At 45.1% G+C, this 23,283-nt stretch overlaps 1 protein-coding gene across 3 annotated transcripts in view; it reads right to left on the reverse strand.

The window, feature by feature from the left end:
• The window catches only part of plppr2b (phospholipid phosphatase related 2b), a 79,214-nt gene that overhangs the window by 34,433 nt on the left and 21,498 nt on the right, over positions 1-23,283 (reverse strand). For 2 of the 3 annotated variants that reach the window (XM_054751654.2, XM_054751655.2), the window contains exon 3: positions 4,583-4,771. In XM_054751654.2, the coding sequence (XP_054607629.1) occupies positions 4,583-4,771 (189 nt within the window). Of the gene's footprint in view, positions 1-4,582; positions 4,967-23,283 lie in introns of those variants that run through there. The other variant, XM_070553416.1, reaches the window with a different exon arrangement.

A 23,283-nucleotide genomic window follows, 5' to 3' on the forward strand; every position in this document is an offset into this window, starting at 1 on the left:
GCCCAGACAAGAGGAAACTCTGGGGTTTCCTTTCCAGTGGGAGCCTCCGATGTAGTTGTCCTGTAGTCATGGTAACAAACGTAGTTACCATCGTGATACACTCTGAACCCAACCAGCTAGCTAGAAGGTTACCTTCAGAAAACTCCAGAGTCCAGTTGCGAGCATTATGCATTTTCTCCCATTTGAGGATTTTTCTGACAGAGGTAGCCATGACTATTCCTGCACAGGCTCGGTTTTCCATTTTGTGGATTGCTTCTGGAGGAAACTGGAAGCGTGAGGAGAACACACTTCCCACGGAAGGGTCTGCAGAGTTTAGGTTTTAACCATATCATACACCTCTATGCATGCATGAGGTCAGCAATGTTGGCAGCTGGTGAAATTAAACACAATTCACTCCTTAAAAGGTATTATGTTGCAGAGGATTGTTAAAACTGACCGTGCAACTATGTTAAAAGCAGCAAAGACATAATTCTTCCTGGTTTTTCTTGCAGTTTTTTGTACATTTTTGAGTTCTTATGAGTTTTCAGGTCATTTAAATTTAGGCCAAGAAGAGCTCAAGCCTAAAGTGACTGTTTATGTGTCCTCACTCACTGGAATAAAATTCATGTTAGAATAAAAGACAAATCAAAGTTTAACAACCTAAGATGGAAGACCAGATGGAGGAGCTCACACAGACTCCTTATTTTATAAACTTTTCATTAACGCCAGTTTGGCTGTGGGTTGAATTCAGTTTTTATTTGCTAGTTTCCACTAGAGAACATCCATTCATCCATCCATTCCATTTTCATCCGCTTATCCGGAGTCGGGTCGCGGGGCAGTAGCCTAAGTCGAGAGGCCCAGACTTCCCTCTCCCCAGCCACTTGGGCCAGCTCCTCCGGGGGAATCCCAAGGCGTTCCCTGGCCAGGTGAGAGACATAGTCCCTCCACTGTGTCCTGGGTCTACCTTTAGGTCTCCTCCCGGTTGGACGTGCCCAGAAAACCTCACCAGGGAGGAGTCCAGGAGGCATCCTGACCAGATGCCCGAGCCACTTCAACTGGCTCCTCTCGATGTGGAGGAGCAGCGGGTCTACTCCGAGCCCCTCCCGAATGACCGAGCTTCTCACCCTATCTCTAAGGGAGAGCCCAGCCACTCTTCGGAGAAAACTCATTTCGGCCGCTTGTATCTGCGATCTCGTTCTTTCGGTCACTACCCAAAGCTCATGACCATAGGTGAGGGTAGGATCGTAGATCAACCGGTAAATCAAGAGCTTCGCCTTCTGACTCAGCTCTCTCTTCACCACGACAGACCGGTACAACGCCCGCATCACTGCAGATGCAGCACCAATCCGCCTATCGATCTCACGCTCCAGTTTTCCCTCACTCGTGAACAAGACCCCGAGATACTTAAACTCCTCCACTTGGGGCAGGACCTCCTCCCTGACCCGGAGAAGGCATTCTACCCTTTTCCGAATCAAGACCATGGTCTCAGATTTAGAGGAGCTGATTCTCATCCCAGCTGCTTCACACTCGGCTGCGAACCGCTCCAGCGAAAGCTGGAGATCACGTTCTGATGAAGCCAACAGGACCACATCATCTGCAAAAGCAGAGACCTGATCCTCAGGCCACCAGAACGGATGCCCTCCACACCCTGGCTGCACCTAGAAATCCTGTCCAGAATCGGTGACAAAGGGCAGCCTTGGGCGGAGTCCAACTCTCACTGGTATCAAGCCCGACTTACTGCCGGCAATGCAGACCAAGCTCTGACACCGGTCATACAGGGACCTAACAGCCCGTGTCAGAGGGCCTGGTACCCCATACTCCTGGAGTACCCCCCATAGGGGGACGTGGTCAAACGCCTTCTCCAAATCCACAAAACGCATGTAGACTGGTTGGGCAAATTCCCACGCACCCTCCAGGATCCCCCTAAGGGTATAGAGCTAGAGAACCTGTATAATTTAAACCGGTGGCAGTGTAAAGGTTTATAAAACCTTCAAAAAACTTTAATAACGTTTTAGAGATTTTGTGATTTAGGAACAGCAGTAATCAGATTAGAACAGACATTTGCTCATTAACGGGTATCAGTGAGTACTCTAGGCCATAGTCAAGCTGATCCGTGAACAAAAAGTCAAGCTGAGCATGTGATTAATAATTATGATTAGCTAAACAGAAAAATGTCAACTTATTGTCCTTCTTGTCCTTGTGGTTTACTCCAGCAGCAGTCACGTGCTATCTCTAGTGGATTAAAAGCTGCTCACACACACACACACACACACACACACACACACACACACACACACACACACACACACACACACACACACACACACACCCTCTAGCATCATAAACAGGTCTATGTGACGATATAACACTAAAATAACAAACGAGATAAACAAACTCGACTCTGTGGGTCACTATTTACATCTGATTGTTTTTACTGATTAGAATCGTATTTCTGGTGTTTTCTGTTGATGCTTGAGTGTATTTATTTATTTATTTATTTATTTTGCCCGTTACCATTTTCCTAATAACTTTAAATAGCCTCATCATGTCTACAGATTGCTTTTTTGCCACCCGCTGCCTGTTCCTCATTTACTCACCTAGGTCTATTATTCCCACACCTGGATTCCATATTATTCCCGGCAGCTCCTGTTTTCCCATCACTGAGTCAGAGTTGATCCCCCAATAAGCAGCTGATTCCTGCTCAGTTTGACTCATTTCATTTCTGTTTCTGTTCATTTTGGCCTCCTGGTGCAGAAATGTCCTTGACTCGGTGTCACTGAGAGATAATTTGTGTTTTCTGTCTCAGTCCTCTCACTTGAATAGTGACACACTTACTCGTAGGCACGTTAATCTGATTCCCTCATGTGCATGACAGAGTGGATTTAAAAACTCTTCTATTGGTCTACAAATGCCGATATGGTCTTGATTCCCCCTGCCCCTCTGACCTGCTTCAGCCCAGTGTTCCCTCGGATCCGCAGCCCAGCTGCAGCCCAGAAACTAGGCTGAAGCTCAGAGGTGATCATGCTTTTGCAGTGATGGAACGGGTTACCTCCAGGTATTAAACAGTGTCATCTGTGTTGTGTTATGTAGGTAGGGATATTCTACACACACTCAGTAATATGTCATTTTTAGAGCTGCAAATTTAAATGTAAATTGTGATGAAAATCATGATTTTACTGAAAAACAACATATTTTCTTCAACATGCCCGCCACTCTTACAAAATAACATAAGAACAGACTCGTCCAACAGCGCATTTTCATTTGTGTTAATTATCCTTTAAAACCTCATTAAACTCTTTTTAATTGCACATCAATCTCAAATGTTGTCAAAATGTGCACCTATGATTATATTTATTCAATAAAGAGCCTGTACATGATGAAACAGGCCTTCCTTACTCTGTGTGTACGTTGTGGTAAATGTGGGATGGCTCAGAGGCAGATGTGTCGTAATGCTACTTAAATGATGTGAAAGAGACAAGCCCCGATGAACGAAAACCAACTCCCAGACTCAGATTTGTCTGTTTTAACATCAGAAATAATTCGGTTTATTACCTTGTAATGGCAACAAGAATCAGTGCAAAAGGATTTGAAACATTCCAGGCATCAAACTAGATTAAGGCCTAGTCCACACGTAGCCGTTTTTTTTTTAAAAACGAATATCCGCCCCTCCAAAAACTTGCATCCACACCACCTCGTTTAAAAACAAAACTCTGTCCACACGTACCCGGATAAATACGTTGTTAAGGACATGCCAGACCTGTAGGCGGCAGTACTTCTCCCGTTCTTAACCTCGTCCTTCGTCTGTGGTCTTCCGCAAGGAGCAGTAATTCCGCTTGCAAAAACAAACAAGCAGAAAGCGCTTGGACAATTGATAAAGCCAGCGCAGCTCTGAGGGCATCCATGCTGTCGGCTAGTGTAAACACAGGTCGCACACGTGATGTCAGCATTTTTTTGCAGCGGAAAGTGACGTTGCGGACCTTAAAACTCCGGTTTTGTCTGTCCACACGCAGACACCCAAAACGGAGAAAACGCAGATCTTCACTTTGGCCGGAGTTTTTAAAAATCTCCGTTTTCGTGTGGATGACAGGCCAAAACGTAGAAAAATATCCACGTTTTGGCAGATCCCCGGCTACGTGTGGACAGGGCCTTAATAATGCAAACGAAGACAGATGTGCTGCATTGTGACCTACATTTGGACTATTTTGTAGCACCGTTTAACTACGTATGACTCTTTCTGTGCGTTTTATCAGTTTCATGTGAGGTGAGAATAGAGACGCTGTTCACTCTGCGAGCCCACACAATGTTCATGATGATAAATCTGAATCTTTTAGCATGAAAGTTGGAAGAGGCACAGGCTCCCTGCACACAGCAGCACTCTCCGACTGCTCGATGGAGGACAAATATAGTGCCCGTTTCCATGGTTACGACAGAAAACGCATCCCTAAGAATGGAGCACCACGAGGATGCACACCTACACACACAGCCCCCTCCTCCTTTTGCCACGTGCAGATGAGGAGAAACAGGAACACGGTTTGCGTGAACAACGAGCACCTGTGGAAGAATCCTTTTATTCTTGTGATGAACAGGTTGAAGACAGACTCACCGTCACGGTGGGGATGGCGGTGACGAGGGAGTAGACGAGGACAGGCGGCGCCTTGCTGTTGTCCTCGGGTCCCGGGTATGGCTTTGAGTAGGCTTTGTCGAAGCAGAAGAAGCCCTGGACGTGCACTGGGAACGTGTCGGTGTACTCAAAGTAATACGCCAACAGAACGGTCCCTGCCATGATGACCAGCTGGAAATAAAACATATTGGTCGCAGCGTTAGGATCGGAGCCAGTGGAGTTGGAAAAGGAAAGGCAGCTGCGGGAGAAAAGGGATGAAAAAGTAGAAAATATTCTCCCTTCACGGAGCTAAATGATGGATGCTCCCGTAATGTGCAAAGTGAGCCATTTGTGCATGGAGAGATAGTGAAGAGAGAGAGGGAGGGAAGTAAAGACACAGATGGAAGGAGACAGATAAAGAGAAATCTAGGGAAAGCAGGCTGAGAGTGAAAGATCCCTTCAGCGGTGTCAGCGTTCAGAGTAGGAGGGGAGGGAAACAAATAGAGCCCGATTAAAAAAAGAAACAACGCTTTATGCAGGAGCGGGAGAGGAACTGAAAAAGGATGAGGGAGAGGGGATGAGGGGAAACTCGGGACGAGCGGAGGGAAGAATTATGTATGCATGTGTGGATTTCTGCATAACTTCACTCTGTTCTGGCATTTTAAATGTTTCAACTGCATACGCTACAATATAAAATACAACTATGACCTGCATTAGTGACGCAGCATGCATAAAGAGAAACCGCGTGTGTGTGAGAGAGGAGGGGAAAAAAAGGATGGTAAACATAAAAAGTGTAAAAACCTGCTATTTGGAACACATAAGACGGATGCACCGGCACTGATTTATTCACTTCTAGTCCAGTAAATAGCACGCTCATCTTTGCCTGTCTCACAAATAAAATACACCACACAATCCAAGCATCCATCTGTAACTGGAAATGTGCATTTGCTCTCTGAGATTAACCTAAAACTGCACAATAAATGTAAAAGTCAAAAACAGGAAGCTTCATCGTCTTCTGCAGCCTGAGTGTTTGCGGGAAGAACTTCTGTTGTATCCGAAGGACACATTTATCAGCAGCAAAACACGAGGATGAGCTGGTTTACAGCTGCAGGGGGCGGGCGGCAGCAGCTATTTCAGCAGACTGGCTCCTCAGAGAGGGAAGAATATAGGATGTAGCTCCATTAAAAATTACTAATTACACCAGAAACTGAAAAATATTGATGATGAGTTATTCATTCCCACGCCACTAAAAGTGTGTTTGCTCACTAAAATGATGTAAACAAAACATCTACGAGATATGTTGCAAAAAACATATTGTTTTCTAAAAGGTTTAACTGTTATGTTGAAATAGCCTTTTTAGCCTAATGATTAAAATTTGTAGTCAAATTTATCAACTTCTGGGATTAATTTGACCCTTTTCCACCCTTTTTAACTCTATTTTATGTCAAATCCAACTGTGGCAAAACATTCTGATTCTCACAGTCTTTAGCTGTGCTTAACACACATTTAGAGTGTAATGTTTGTGGTATTCTGAGGACTATTGGCATTTGAATCTCAGGTAAAAAAAGGAGGGTATCTGCTATACCTTTATGAAAAAAGGGCAGGTGTGTCAGGAAAAATGGAACCTTTCCTCTCTGCCAGTGAAGATTACCAGATGTAGCATTTGCAAAAAATTTGTCAAAGTTGTTCTAAGATCCGTGTCATTTAGTCAGAATACAGTCATTATGACTATAGAACATTACAACAGATGAATTCATATCAAAGGGTCATTGCAGCTAAAAAGTACCAGAAGTAGCCTTCTTGCTAGCTCCTCCAGGGGAATCCCAAGGTTGTCCCTGGGCAGCTGAGAAACATCATTCCTCCAGTGTGTCCTAGGTCTTCCTTTGGGTCTACTCCCGGTTGGACGTGCCCATAAATCCTCACTAGGAAGGTATCCAGGAGGCGTCTTAACCAGATGACCAAGCCATCTCAATTGGCTCCTCTTGATGTGGAGGAGCAGCAGGTCTATTCTGAGCTCCTCCCAGATGACCAAGCTTCTCACCCTATCTCTAAGGGAAAGCCCAGCCACCCTGCGGAGAAAACTCTTTTTGGCCGATTTTATTTGTGATCTAATTATTTTGGTCACTACCCAAAGCTAGTGACCATAGGTAAAGGTTGGAACTTCAATCGACAGGTAAATTTAGAGTTTCACCTTCTGGCTCAGCTCTCTCTTCACTACGACAGACTGGTGCACTGAAGAGCATCAATCCGCCTATCAATCCTGTGCTCCATCCTTCCCTCACTCATTAGCAAGACACAGAGATACTTAAACTCCTCCACTTGAGGCAGGACTTCGTCTTCTGACCTGAAGAATGTGTTCTACCCTTTTCCAACTCATGGTCTCAGATTCAGAGGAGTTGATTCTCATCCCAGCTGCTTCACACTCGGTGGCAAACCACTCCAGCAAAAGCTGGAGATCACGGTTTGATGAAGCCAACAGGACCACATCTGTAACGGGCAGGCGGAGGCGCTGCCACTGACTTGACTGGAGGAGGAGGCGCTGCCACTGCCTTGACTGGAGGCGGAGGAACTGCCACTGACTTGACTGGAGGAGGAGGCGCTGCCACTGCCTTGACTGGAGGCAGAGCCACTACAGGTGAAACTGCCGGAGGTGGCGCCGACTTGGCTGGAGGCGGGACCGCCGGAACCAGAATCCCTGGAGGTGGGTGCGCAGACTTGGCTGGAGGTGGGACCGCCAGAACCAGAATCCCTGGAGGCAGGTCCACTGACTTGGCTGGAGGCACCAACTTTGCTGGAGGTGGGACCGCTGGAACCAGAATCCCTGGAGGCGGGTCCGCCGACTTGGCTGGAGGCGCCGTTATGGCTGAAGGCACCGTAATGGCTGGAGGCGCAGACTTGGCTGGAGGCGGGACCGCCGGAACCAGAATCCCTGGAGGCGGGTCCGCCGACTTGACTGGAGGCGACTTTGTTTGGGGCTCTGGACTTAGTGCTGGCGACTTGGCTTGGGGCGCCAGACTTGGCGCTGACGGCTTGACTTGGGGCGACGCTGTAAGCGGAGCCTCTTGGATAGGTGGAGCCACTGCGGATGAAGCCCCTTGGACAGGCGGAGCCGCTGCTGGTGTATGCTCTGGTGGCGCAGGGACCACCACTGGACCTGGATGTGGTGCGGCCACTGGGACCACTGCTGGACGTGGATGCGGTGCGACCCTGGGACTACAGCTGGATGTGGATGCGGTGCGGCCACTGGGACCACCGCTCGACGTTGATGCGGTGTGACCCCCGGGACCACTGCTGGACGTGGATGCGGTGCATCTTCTGAGACCACCACTGGACATGGATGCGGTGCGACCCCTTGGACCACCGCTGGACGTGGATGTAGTGCGTCCTCTGGGACCACCGCTGGATGTGGATGCGGTGCTGGAGGGTTCTGGGGCAGGTGTCCATCACTCACAGCAGGTCAGACCCTCTGCGGCGACATCCTCAAGTGCAGACCCATAAACACTCCGGACATAAAGGTGATGATTACCAAGGGCTGGAACCATTGTCAACTCCGGATGGGTGGAAAAGAGGGTATTTAACCCCTCAGCCGCCTGCAGTCGCTGGTGGGGGCATAATGGTCTGGTAACGATGACCCAGAGGGAGTTCTCAATCTTCTGTATCATCAACCTAACTGCCTCCTCTGTCAGAGCCGGCTTAGGAGCATAACGTGAGATGTCGTCTAGGGAACCCGCTGACACCAGCACGGGAGAAGGACCAACATTTCTAGCAGCCCCAGAAGACTTCCAGGACCGCGACTGACGTGGCATGGCAAGAAGGGCTTGAGGCTGGAGCGGCGTGATGACCGGAGGGGCTTGAGGCTGGAGCGGCATGATGACCGGAGGGGCTTGATGCTGGGGCGGCGTGATGACAGGAGGGCCTTGAGGCTGGAGTGGCGTGATGACAGGAGGACCTTGAGGCTGGAGTGGCGTGATGACAGGAGGACCTTGAGGCTGGAGTGGCGTGATGACAGGTAAAGCCTGTGACTGTGGGGGCGTGGCTGATAAACCTTGGAGCTGGGAAGGCAGCAAATTAGCGGCGGGTCTCCAGGGCCGCCTCCGACGCGTTGTTAGGAGCCGTTTGTGCAGGACTGCCATAGCAGGTCTGGACGGAGGGTTGAAACCTCTGTGCGGCGATGGCTTGATTGCCTGGAGCGTTCCCCAGAAAGGCGACTCCTGTTCCTTAACCAGCTCCATGAACTCAAGGAGCATGAGAAACTCACCCGCTGCATCCACGACAAGTCGGATTGTATTGTACGTTGGCTCAAGGCAGACCCAGGAGTACGTAGACCTTGGATTACAAGCCTGAGATGGATGCTCAACTCCTGCTTTGCCAGTCCTGTGCCGGCGTTGGGTTCAAGTATGACCAGATTATTCTGTAACGGGTGGAACTTGAGGACCCTCGAGGACACCAAGACACAGTAAGGCACTTTAAAAGTCTTTATTAGCCAGGAGCTAAGACGTGGCGTTACCCGTAAAGGGCAAGGCTGGAGACAGAGTCGGTGAACAGGCGAGGGTCGTGGTGACAGGCAGAGTTCTTGGCAAGGGTCAGGCATAGAAACAAGGTCAGGAGGCTATGATCAGGATGAAAAAGGCTGGAAGATTTACTGGCATGAGCCTTCAATAATCTGGCACTGAAAGGTTGGATGGCTGGTTCTTAAGTAGCAGGGGAAGCAGGTGTGTGTGATGAGCTGAGGAGTCAGGAGCAGGTGAAGTGGATGAAGCTGATGATATGTAGGCTGGGGTTGCTGTGGAAACAGGGCTTGATGAGATTACCAGGTGTGAAGCATGAAGGTTGATGAGATGAATAATGGTGCATGGAGGTCAGGGCATGGCAGGATCATGGCACACATTATCAGCAAAAAGCAGAGACCTGATTCTCAGACCACCAAAACCGATCCCCTCACCACCTTGGCTGTACCTAGAAATCCTGTCCATAAAAGTTGTGAACAGAATCGGTGACAAATGGAAGCCTTGGCCGAGTCCAACTCTTACCAGGAACAAAACAGGGACAAAACAGTCCATAGAAAAGGGGCTAGTATCCCATACTCCCAAAGTACCCCTCACAGAGCCCCACGAGGGGCCTTTTCCACATCCACAAATCACATGTAGATTGTTTTGATGAACTTTGTCTGGCCTACACCAGCCAGTGCCGCCACACAATGTTGGAGGTGGGAATTGACACTCCTTCTGCCAAAGGTTCCTAGCAGACCCTCACAATACACCTAGGCCTACCAGGTCTGACTGGCATCCTCCCCCACCATCAAAGCCAACTCACCACCAGGTAGTGGTCAGTTGACAGCTTCACCTTTCTCTTTACTCAAGTGTCCGCAGATCAGATGAGATGACAACAAAGCTGTGTCACAGAGCTGTGGCCTAAGGTATCCTGGTGCCAAGAGCACATATGGACACCTTCATGTCTGAACACGGTGTTCATTATGGACAATCCATGACAAGCACAGAAGTCCAACAATAAAACATTGCACTGATTCAGATCAGGGGCCCGTTCTTCGCAACTACATCCATCCAGGTCTCCCTCAAGTCCCTCAGGAGATCACTTAAATATAAATATTTAAAGATAATTTATAAACAGTCAAAACCTCTTATGTGTGGACCAGGAAAAAGACTCCAAAGGCCCTCAGGGGTTTGTTTGCTTTAAAGATTTATTTTACAGTGCAACATCTTGGGTCCCTTCCTTTCTCAGTTTCTATTAAAGGCACCGTCTTCATTCTTGGGAAAAAAACTGTTCAAGCATGCTAAACTTTGAAATAAAGAACAATTCAAAGGTTCAACCCAGACACACAGCTCTAGCTGCTTAGCTGCTAAGGTCAAAACTCCAGAACCACCTCCAAACTGAAGCTCCTCCCACTCACTTGTGTCATAGCTACTTTCCCCTCCAGCTGATTTGTCCTTCCTGAAAAAGGTGCAACAGAGTTTTTTTCCCCCTGAGTACAACTTACAAGGCATTCACTCCTACTAGAGATCAAAGCAAATGTATTAAAAAGATGAGTTTAGTTGATCTTTAACTCACACTGATTGGTTGTTGCTCAGTGGGATATGACATTGGCAGATGTTCCACAAAACAACCGACATTTGTAAAGTTGGAAGAGTTTCCGGTGAAGTGGAATGGAAAAATTAAATGAGTGTTACACCTTAAAAAAAAAGTCCAGTCGCCCTTTATCTGAACCTAGCAGGTAATCAGCTTGTGTTCACTGGTGTTTGACCGCTTGGTCATCACACCAAACGCCCATTTCCCCCATGTCCCATAATTTAAAAGGTGTTTCTAAAATATAAAATTCTACACCATCCAGAACAAATGTTGCTCTATTTTCCAAAACGATTCCATCCCAAATTTAAAAATGGCTTTTTAACCCTTTGATGCATAATGATCACTACAGTGGACAGGTACTCAAAATTGTTATTTATTTGTTTTTGCTATTAAGCACAGCTGTTGAAGACTTTATTGCATTTAAGCTCCTCCATTTGGACTTCAGTAAGCCAAGACAACATATTTCATGTTCAGAATGCACGTTGTCCACTGAGATGGACATGTAATAAAATATTTGAAAATTATAAAATTTTACAAAAAATATTTGTTGAAATTTGTTTCATTCACACCTAAAGACGAATGAAAAAAATTGTAAAAAATATCATGGTTGAAGATTTCATAATTCATGCATCAAAGGGTTAAATAGTATTTTGTTTGGTTTTGTAAGTGTTTAGTTATATGTTTGGGCCCATTATTGTTTACTTAGTTGAAATAAGATCGAAAAGGAGGGTTGCTGTTGTCAAGATTCATATGTGCATTTTAAACTACCAGTGCAGGTTTTGCTGTGGCAGATGGCTCGGAGAGAAAAACCTCCTCCGACATGTTTACCCTTGCAGGAAAAAGACAAAAGACCCTCATGAACTTACACTATACTCAGGAGAAGGAGGAATTTGCTCCATACCACTTTTTAGCTTTGTTTTCTGACTGAAAAGCAAAAACAGAAGGTGACATAATTTAAACTCATCTTACTGTTTACTGATCTCTGTATCTGATCAGTGCTCATTATAATGGCTGAAATTCAACGAAGCTGAACCACAGAATCAACAATCACACCAAGTCAATTTGTTAGTCAGTTTTTCCACTTTAAATCCAGCATCATACTGAAGGCTTGCACACACACACACACACACACACACACACACACACACACACACACACACACACACACACACACACACACACACACACACACACACACACACACACACACACACACACACACACACACACACAAGCACATCTCTTTCTTCTGTTTTTACAGGAGCTTTGTTTGTGAATTTGTGTTTCGGTGCGTAGGCGTGCTCTGTATTTGCAGGCATGTGGGTGCATTCCCATGTCTCACGAGAAACTCGGACACAGGATTGCTGTTTTTTTCTCATCTAGCTGCAGTCCTCTCTTCTGCTCAAGCTACAGAAGGCTTGAGGGAGGGAGGTGCAGAGAGGTGGGTGGAGGAAAACGATGGAGACTCACGCTGAAGTTAAAACTAACGTTTGAAACACTGAATCCTTTCCTGGGAGATTTCTTCCGGACAATTCCATGTTTGCTTTGACTCTACAGAAGTAATAAATCCTGTCAGTCAAGTGAGTGTTAACCAAGTTATTGTAACAACTTTTAGTGATATTCCCGTAACATATTTTTCATTTTAGATAAGAAACAACCGTTCCTGAGTAAGATGTCGTTTACCAAGTAAGACAGGAATTATATTTGCTTTCTTATTAACGCAGGCTTATCTTAAATGTCATTCAGGCTTTTTCTTTCTATTTATCGAAGAGCAAACACCCTTTTTTCCTCAATATCCATAAAGGTCAAAGCGACATCCTGCTGGTGTTTTTTTGTTTTTAATTAGCATCAAGGCACGGCTGCACACGGCATCCTGGAATAATAATTTACATAAAATGAAAGCCCCGTGTGCCTTATTAAACTAAATCTATATTGCAAGAAGGTCACCCCATGTTTACTCTGCCTGCACGTATTTGAAATGATGTCGTAAATTTCAAACTGAGCCAGGCACTTCAAAAATACTTGGATCAGTGGAGTTTAGCCAAAGGCATTTTTCAGTGGTTCATCTGTGAAGCAGGATGCTGAAGTGAAGGGGCAGCTCCCCTTGTGGTGATTGGTTGGTATTACAACCTAATTCAACAAGAATAAACATTTACAAAACAACTATATTTGAACAAATGTCAAGGCGGTTAATCCATCTCCATGTTCCATGAGCAGAAAAGGAGCAATGCATATTATAAAGGAGCCACGCACTCATTTTTGTATAAATCTGCTGTGAACTAGACTAAATTCTTGCCTTGCAAAGTTTGGTCTAGGAACGATCACTCTGCAACCCCTGGCAACATTCTGGCTGGCCAATCACAGATCCCTATAAGGGTTTAAAACCCACAGAGAGCTGTGATTGGTCCACAATGGTGGGCTGGCATGCCAGGCTAGTGGTTTCTATAGAGCTCCGGACGTCACATGACTCTCAGAGAGTAGACACCATGATGGCAGGCAACGAAGGTAAACAAAACGAACGGGATCTGCTTGGATTTTACGCCGTCGGAGTTTACTTCACACTTTAAAAACAAAGAAATTGTTTAATATAGTCAGAAATTAAATAGACTAAACATCTCCGATTTCCCGTTTGACTGAGTTTTCTGACAATAACAAATAGCCCAGCTGCGGCCTTCTGCCTGCCAAGATGGCGCAGCTTCGATTTGAACTGTTGCATGCTGGGAGAAGTGACGTCAACTCCCGGAGCTCTATTATGAAGGAATCCTTTGTGAGTCATTTTCTGTGGAAAAAAAGCTCCTGTATCAGGAAGTAGCAGTCAGTGGAATGGAGGATGTAAAGGTGGGATTTGAAGACTCCCTAATTTATAATCACGATATGCAAATGTATCACCTTCGATTGGCTAACAGCAAATTAATTTTACACTCCCTCCATTTGCACTTCCTCCTTAGGTCAAAAATGCAACATTGTTTTTTTTTTTTTTTTAACCCTTTGATGCATAATGGTCACTACAGTGGACAGGTACTCAAAATAGTTATTTATTTATTTTTGCTATTAAGCACAGCTGTTGAAGACTTTATTGCATGTGAGCCTCTCCAGTTGGACTTCAGTAAGGCAAGCCAACATATTTCATGTTCAGAATGCACGCTGTCCGCTGAGATGGACATGTAATAAAGTATTTGTAAATTAACAAAATGTTACAAAGAATATTTGTTGAAATTTGTTTAATTCACACCTAAAGATGAATGAAAAAAATTGTTTGAAAAATCATGGTTGAAGATCTCATAATTCATGCATCAGAGGGTTAAATAACATGTTAACCGCCATGTGGTGGAGTTGCTAATTCTAATGTTAGCCCCTACTAGCCGGGACGTGCTCAGCTCTCTCTTGGATGCTAAAACAACAACCTTCTGCAGTTGCGAGCCAAGATGGGGGAATCTATGAATATTATTTCACAGTGTGACATAGATCTGTGTGGCTTTGTCTGACTCGAGCATTTCCCTGTGTGTTCTTTCTGAGGCTGACTGACTGATCTTATTTGAAAAATAGCTATTATTATATGTTTCTCAGTGAACGAGACCTAACCGAGTTGAAGTCCCATCCTGCTAAAGCTGATGGTGTTTGGATCTGGAAGTCTGCTGGATTGATTAGCTGCTGCTAGCTTGTTCTCTATCTTTTAATAGCAGCCAGAATATGGCCTCACATGCATGGCGAATAGGGCTGCACCACATGACAAAATTATCTTATCCGTTTATTTTTTCCATTTTGAGTCCACATTCTAAATACATGAGGTGAACTGCACCTAAACATCTCCTAAATCTACTCAACCTTGAAAACTTTAGACAAGCGTGTGCATAAGCGTAGCTTTTGAACAGATTTATTGTTGCTGTTCTTCTGCTCCAGGATTTGGGGTAAATTAAATTGTATTATACCGTCTGCACAGCTTTACCCAAAGGATTGAATCAAAGTTTATACAATAAGAAAGATGGAAAAATACGTCCCATTTCCTCTGACCCAGTAAACTCAAAGCATCCATCAGACAGTGTAATAAACATTTGAAGCTCATAACTCGGTGAGAAAGCAAAAGCAAGAAATCATAATGACTAAAATAGGACTCAGAGACAAGGGACAAAGTCTCCAGCACACAATATACCTTAGACCAGAGGTGAGGAAAATACAATGTTACAATAATAAAGTATGATGGGTAGGAAGGTGAAAATCAAGTGGGTGTCACTAAATGTCTCTTGGGGCAGTAAGTGGTGCGTGTCCACCTTTAGACAGCAGGGAGCAGCCAGATGACCCAAAAGTCAACAGATAAAGTCAAATGTGTCTGAATGGAGGCTGGTGAGCTGACAGCACCCTGCTGCTGGACCACAAATGTCACTCTGCTGAGGAACAACTGGACCCAAGCTGCTCCACTTAGCTCCCAACAAGTCGGCTCGGCTTTGAAGCTGCAGGGAGGACGGAATGAATCGGGAAATTAAACAAGGGTTTTTTATCATGTGCTTGCGAAAAGCAAAACGGTCGGTGTTTTCCAAAATATGTAATTAACACTTTTAATAAATTATTTAATTGGAAAGTATTAGATACACAAGTACACAATGGCCACCATAGCCAGTTGCATGCCCAGGTATTTTAAAAAGGGGTGACCCCGGAGGGGCACTTGTTTGTGCATGTGTGGCACTTTTGGTATCCCTTTGTTTTTTGCCTTCTAATGAATGAGCTTCATAATCTGCCATTCTTCTTCTTCTTCTGGCATGTGCTATCCAGGCTGCTGCCTGGAAACCCCCCTGACCACAGCTCACCAACAGTCCGAAGTAACAAATCGGGAAACTTGACCTCTAACCCCTCACAGTTACAGCAACCCTCAAATGTTTGCTAATGTAGTCATCTGTTCAGTGATAAGGCTGCAGTAAATGAGGATAATACACGCACACTTTTTCTTTTCCTCCTCCAAACCCTGTCCTGCCTGTCGCTCTCTGTCAGTCTATCTGGAGCGCCTCTCTGCATTCTTCTCTGGATTTTTATTAACCATGGATCTGGTCAGCTGGTCTTTAAATGCAGCTGTAAAACATGTCCTCCCCTTTTCTTAGGGTGAAGAGAGCACCTTCTTGCACTGACGGAACACACCTGGTTAGATACATTATGGATTCCTGAGAGAGTGGATTAGTCTGTGTCTGTCGCTGCTGTCCGTGGAGGACGTGGAAAATACTTATGTAAATGGATTAGTGAAAACTGAGTTTCGGCTGTTTGGAGCAAGTGGGTTTATGGTGTATTGGAAGATTCTGAAGGTGTCAGGACCAATTGGCAAGTTGCACAGGCTCAATGAAGGGATGTGTTGTGCTGTAAACTCTCAGTCATGCGTTACACAAGCTTTATCGTAAGCTGGATGCTCCGAGCAGCAAACTGGCAGGGGTATTGAAACTCCTCTGCCGAGTGGAAAACAGCTTGGAGAAATTCTCAGCTTGCCTTGGTGGAAGCCTCTGCCCCTGAATCGGCTGTTTGGATGTCACCTTGAGACAGCAGAAGGACAGAAGGCAGAGAGAAAATCTATCTCTAGCCTGTTCCAAAACAATTGTTGTTAGCTCAATTTGGCTCCCCAATGTTGGCCTTGAAGGCTGGATAATTTGCGATGGGATTGAAGAGATGGATACAGATGGGTTCTCTGCCCCCTCCATCCCTCATATGGGCTTGTGAACACTTAGAATCAGTCCACAAGAAGCCTGGATCATTACATCCTAGATGAGAGACACTGACTGAACTTTGAAACTTACTCACTTATTACTGACACAACCCACGTGCACAAGCACACAACATTTCACAGACAAACACACACACGCACACACACACACACACACACACACACACACACACACACACACACACACACACACACACACACACACACACACACACACACACACACACACACACACACACACACACACACACACACACACACACACACACACACACACACACACACACACACACCCTGCCATGGCTTCAAGTCTCTTCCTCCCCTGAATGCTCCTTCCCATTCCTGGGCAGCGGAGGCTGAAGGCCGCGCTAGTTAGCTGCGGACTCACTTGGCTGCATGGGGGATCCCTGCCCCTCCCACCCACGCGACTTTTGTCAAATAGGTATGTAAACTAGTGGCTGCAAAGTGTTTAAATCTTGAACTTTATTCTAAAAATATAAATAGTATGAAATAAAGGTAGTATAAAACAATGTTTATGTTCATGTATTTAGCAGATGCTTTTGTCCAAAGCGACTTACAAGTGATAATCGGCATGTTGCCTTTGATGCTAACAACAACAATAACAACAACAACTTGACATCAATCATGGAGAGGGGGGAACAAGGAGTGGAAAGTAGAGAGGGGGGACGGGTGCAGGGAGGGTGCTAATGCAGTGGTTCTCCTCTTATTTCCTCTTATCTTTCTGAGCACTCCTTTTCTGTGGCCATCTCCAAGTTTAAGTCCTCCACCACCTCCCTTACCCATGGTGTCCCACAAGGTTCTGTGCTGGGGCCTCTGCTCTTCCTCCTCTAACTGCTTCCTCTTCAGCACATCCTGAGCTCCTTCAAAGGAATCTCCTACCATCTTTATGCAGATGACATCCAACTGTACATCTCCTTTAAGCCCCATGAGATGTCTAAGCTGCAGCTGTTACACACCTGCTTAGACTCTAGCAAAACCTGGATGACTGGGAGCTTTCTTCAGCTGAATGAAGATAAGACTGAGATCCTCATCTGTGCCCCAGACAAGCTGGTTCCCAAAGTCAGAGACTCTCTTGGTCAGCTTGCTTCTCACACCAAACCCTCTGTCAGGAATCTTGGTGTGACCTTTGACCCAGCTCTCACCCTGGATTCTCATGTCAGTTCTCTTGTTGACTCTTCCTTCTTCCATCTCAGGAAGGTTGCTAAGCTGAGTCCCATTCTGTCCCGCTCTGAACTTGAGACAGTTCTCCACACCTTCATCACCTCACGCTTAGATTACTGCAACTCTCTTTTCACGTGTCTGAGCAGAACCTCCCTGAACCGTCTACAGGTGGTTCAGAATGCCTGTGCTCGGCTTCTGACCAAGTCCTCCAAATACATCCACATCACCCCGCTTCTCCTCCAGCTTCATTGGCTGCCAGTCAACTTCAGGGTTATTTCAAAATCCTGGTTCTGGTCTACAGGGCCTTACATGGACAAGCACCGTCTTACATTGGTGATCTTCTTAGTCCCTACACCCCCAGCAGGTCCCTGAGGTCCAGTGATCAAAGCCTACTGGTTGTGCAGCACCAGGCTAAAGGTCAAAGGTGATAGATAATTTGCTGCTGTGGCCCCCAGACTCTGGAACTCTCTCCCCCTGAGCCTGAGATCAGTGGACTCAGTGGTCTCCTTTAAAAAGCAGCTGAAGACTCACTTGTTCAAGCTGGCTTTTGTATGACCTTCTTCACCACTCTCTCTTTATTCTGCTCTCCCCACCTATTCCACCTTCCTCAGGATCCACTGATTTCCCTCTTTCCTATTCACTCTCTCTCTCTTTCTTAACATTTTTTAAATCACAATTGCCTATTTTTGCTCACTTTAAATATATTTTTAAACATTTTCTTAATGCTTTTTTATATTTTTACATTTTTTGTTTTTGTGAAGCGCCTCGTGATTTTTATCTTGAGAGGCGCTATAAAAATTATATCTTCTTCTTCTTCTTCTTCTTCTTCTTCTTCTTCTTCTTCTTCTTCTTCTTCCATATGGTTTTCTGTTTATATGATGACTTATACATAAACTTGTTTACTAAGCATTGTTGACAACATGGTAGCCAAACTAAAGCCACAGATCTGTTCTTTTAGTTCTTTTTAAAAACAAAAATAAAAATTGTTAATATGTTTTCATGTCATTGTGAAAAATATATACCGGTGTTTTATTAGTAAACACCTTAGTCCTGGTTAACGCAGCAAGATATTTAGACAGAAACAGGAACAGGAAACAGGAAGTGATGTGTTGTTGTTCCAGTCCATTGGCCAACACAAAATGCTGTAACTGAGTTAAATGAACCGATACTGAGGTACACAGGAGTTAAGTGATCGCCCCGTAATTGGAAGGTCGCAGGTTCGAGCCCAGCTCAGTCTGTCGCTGTCGTTGTGTCCTTGGGCAAGACACTTTACCCACGTTGCCTGCTGGTGGTGGTCGGAGGGACCGGTGGCGCCAGTGCTCGGCAGCCTCGCCTCTGTCAGTGCGCCCCCGGGCAGCTGTGGCTACATCGTAGCTCATCACCATCGGTGTGTGAATGTGTGTGTGAATGGGTGAATGACTGATTGTGTTGTAAAGCGCCTTGGGGGGTTCCAGGACTCTAGAAGGCGCTATATCAAATACAGACCATTTACCATTTCTAATGTGATGGTTGCTGAAATTCACACTTACAGCACTCCAATTCAACAGAATTTAGATTTTTGACAAAGCAGTTTTAACCTCATTATTTCACTATTTATCTAGTTTGAAGTTGTGGAACACTGAAAACCCATTTTAAATATATATTTTTATGACTATTATCAATCACTCTTACTTTTTCATGCAAACTGAATGTGAAAATAGTCTCCTACACATCCTGCATTAGCTTCTGACAGAAAATAGACGGTGGAACTCTAGGATTTGAAAAGCCTGACAGATCTACGACCCACTGTCACTCAATGTTTATGGACTCGCCCATCTGGATTATTGATGGGGAAGCCTGTTGTTGGTTAAGGAAACAGCAGAGAACTCCTTGGCTAGTAGACGCTAACAGTAGCAGCAGAACTCCTCCAGGCTTGTGTTATTTGTGGAGATAAACATCCACGTTGCAGAGCAAACAAAGTCAGTGGTAGAGTCAGGTTAGTCAGTCAGAGGCGAAATTTCCAAATGTCAGGAACCTGTCATCTGAAGCTCAGCCCTGATGTGGCTCAGTTCTAGTTCCTGAAGATGATGCAGCAGGGCTTTTTTCCCTCAAGAATGACTTACAAGGCATTCATTCCTACAAGGGATCACTGTACCTGTATAAATTAAACACATTTAAAACTCTAACATGACACGTGTTGGATGTAATGCATTGTACAAAGAAAGGCTTTCTGCATCCCACGTTTTTTAAGTTAACCCGCAGAAAATCTAAACGTTTACATGCAGCATCTAATTAAATGATTATACAGGATGTTATGGCTTATTTCTTGAGAATAATTTATTTGTAATCATGCCACACATTAACTCTAGCAGTAATTTCCTTTCCTTTATGTTTTATATTTTGCGGAACATTTCTTTCCTCTATAATTTCCCAAATACTCCTCCTAAGTGCTTCCGTCACAATTTCTGCTGCTGCTTTTGGCACTTTTTTCACGTGAAACGATGAGCAACGCTGCCAACCAGAGAGTTGTTCAAATACAGAAGAGGATTATTGAGCTTTCACAAGCTCCACATTCACCAAAACAAAGAGCGCTGATTATTAGGAGTTAAAAGGAAACTTTATGGAGGAAAATGAAGATCAAGGAAAAGGAAGTTTGGATTTACTCCTTCCCTTTAATGATGACTGTCATATCAGATCTATGGTAAATAAAACAGAAGAGGTTGGAGCACTGACAGGAATGAAGTGGCAATATCAGGTGTTCTTTTCCTTGACCTCATTTAAGAACTTTAAAGAAACATGGTGGGAGATTCTTAGATGAAACGCAGTGCTGTAACAAGAGTCCAACAACACCTCACCTGAGCTGTGACACATGTTAAAGCGTTATAAGACCATTCAAATATTTAACAAACAGACAAATTATTCCCTTTCCTTTCTCCTATATAGTACATGAAAGTAAAACAAGTTATACTAAAATATTCTGTTGTTCATAATCAGTTAGAGCATTAGAGAGAAAATCTTAAATTTAGTTTTAAAGGATGACAGTGTTTCCTTTCTGAAATACATGTGGACAACAGACTGAGCAGGAAATAACAGACTGAAATCAGAAATAAATGGTAAATAGCCTGTATTTGTGTAGCGCCTTCTTAGGGTTCTACAACCCCCAAGGCGCTTCACAACACAACCGACTCACACACACATTCACACGCCAGTGGTGATGGGCTACGATGTAGCTACAGCTGCCCTGCGGCGCTGACAGAGGGGAGGCTGCCGAGCACAGGCGCCATAACTGAGTTAGACACATTTGTATTTAATCCGCCTGCCTCACACTGAAAATAGGTTTAAATAAAACGTGACATCATCAGCTGCCATTGCTCTGGTCAGGCTGAAGCTGAAGTCGCCTCTCTTCTGTTTTCTTTTTCTGAACCGGTTTCTGACTGAGCGTTCGTCACAACCATCTAAAGCAGGGGTGTCCAATCCTGGTCCTGGAGGGCCGGTATCCAGCAGGTTTTGTGGTTTTTCTACTCCAACAGACTTGATTCAGTGGTTGAAACACCTGTGCGGCAGCTCATCCGGCTCTGCAGAAGCCTGTTAATTAGCTGCTGATTGAAATCAGGTGTGTTGAAACAGAGTTCAATCTAAAACATGCAGGACACCGGCCCTCCAGGACCAGGATTGGACACCCCTGATCTAAAGCGTCTAAACGTTTGACAGTAGCTGAGATCGGATTTTCATCACCGTGGCTCTGATCTTTTATCTACATCACATTTCATTATAAACACACGTTTCAACTACATATTCACCCAGACGATGTGTCTGCTGAAGTAAGCTCCGTGCATGAACGTGAACACATGAATGTAGGCTGCCGCCTGGTGTCTTTGTGCAGCATTGCAACACCCTGAGGAAGAGCAGATGGATCAGACGGGAAGGAAACAGAGGAGCGTGAAAGAGAGCAGAAGAACGATAAGAAGATGAACAGACGGATAAAACGGGTAATGAGACATCAGTAGATCACAGCAGGGTAAAGCTGAGCGCGCCGCTGGGAAATAAAACTAAAAGTACAGAAACAAATGACAAAGAGGTGCAGAGGGACACATGAGGACATGTGAGAGTCGAGAAGAGGGCGAGAAAAGAAATCCACCAAGCAGGGCACAATGAGACACTCATCCTTTCAACACCAACATGCTCCTCCTTTTCTCCCTCACTTTCCTCTCAGCTTGTTTTAACAGCAGCTCATCTTTCAGCTAAAGCCTCTTTACTCAGTCATTTCCAAACCCACGCTCTCTAAATATCCTCCATTTCCTCTGAGTTTTACACCACGTCTCCTGGTTATTCTCTGTTTGGAGCGTCTGCTTGTGTCTCGCCCATTCTTCTCTCCTTTCACAGCCTACAATGAGCACCACGTCAGTGAAAGGCAGGCTGAAATGGGTCTCGGCAAAGATAATCAATTCAACAAAATCCTCCCATGTTTAAGCACAAATGTCCACAAAACTCACTACCAGGAAGGGCTTGTTACAAGCCGTTCCTCTCATGAACGAGTACTAGAATGCATCGTTTTTAAACAAATACTTGTTAAATCAAGTCTTTAAGCAGCAGAGTCGTATGATCATATTTCTCCTTTCAACTGATCCAACAAGAAAATTCAGGCATTCCTCAAGGTGATCCCAGTCCAGAGAGGTTATACAGCTCCTCCAGTAAGTTCAGTAAGGGCATATGTGGCCTGGGAAAATTTTAGGGTGGCACACTAAATCAGTCCTTGTGGTAAAACTAGCAGTTTCATTGGATTCTCCCTCTTTTTTTTTTTTTTTTTTTACTAAAAACCAAAAAGATTTATCTGAAATTTGAGGAACTCAAGCATTTGAAACAGTTCATTTAGTTATTGTTTCCATATTCGTTGTTTTAGGGTTACGGTTAGGGTTTTGTTGCGGCCACAGACAATTGTTTTTCCCTTTCTTGTGTTTTGCCGTGTTGCTGCACAGGAGGCAGCACTCCTTAGGAGCTCGGAGGAGCTGTCCATCAGCACCACGCTGGTGCGCTACAGGCTGTTCCCGCTTCCTCCTGCTCTACCTGGCTCCGCCCTGCATCAACAGCTGCGCAGAGTTACATTCAGCAGCTGGAAGAAGACGCCAAAGGGAAAAAGACCTTCTGAAGAAGATCCTCAGAGAGGAACAGACCTGAGCTACCTTTTCTCCAGCCTGTTGTCTCCTCAACAGACTTTGAAGCTCAAAGGAGTGTTTATCTGTCGGCCTGTGTCTTCCTGTTCATAGACTCAGGAAGTCCCTGGTTTGTATGAACGTTGTGTGTACAGTTCTGGCGACTCAGAGGAGTCCTTGTTGGAACTGAAGTAAACTAAAGGTAAAGATCTTCTAAAGAACTTTAGGTTCTTTAATGTCTTGTTGGTAAGTTTAGCCGAGTCTTGTGTTCTGACCCGATTCGCCCCAGCGCTTTAACAGGAACTCTTATCGAGTCTGGCCTGATGCCAAAAGTAAAACTTTTGTTAACCGAACTGCCCGCGTCACGCATACTCCATGTTACCCCGGGCTCCCTAAACACCACCGGGGTGGTGACAGATTTCTGCCTCAAAATCGTCCTCGAGAGCTACTGAGATTCATGCTTTTATTTAAAAATGGTGACAGCATTGACCAGTTACAGACTGAAGGCAGAGAGGAAAATTATCTCTGCCTGACCCAAACACAGTCTTATCCAAATCTGACGCCAAGGCAGCCTTGAGCTGCTAACAACAACCCCCACAAAGGAAGGAATG

The sequence above is a fragment of the Nothobranchius furzeri genome, chromosome 7 (assembly GCF_043380555.1).
Source record: "Nothobranchius furzeri strain GRZ-AD chromosome 7, NfurGRZ-RIMD1, whole genome shotgun sequence".
Lineage (NCBI taxonomy): Eukaryota > Metazoa > Chordata > Actinopteri > Cyprinodontiformes > Nothobranchiidae > Nothobranchius > Nothobranchius furzeri.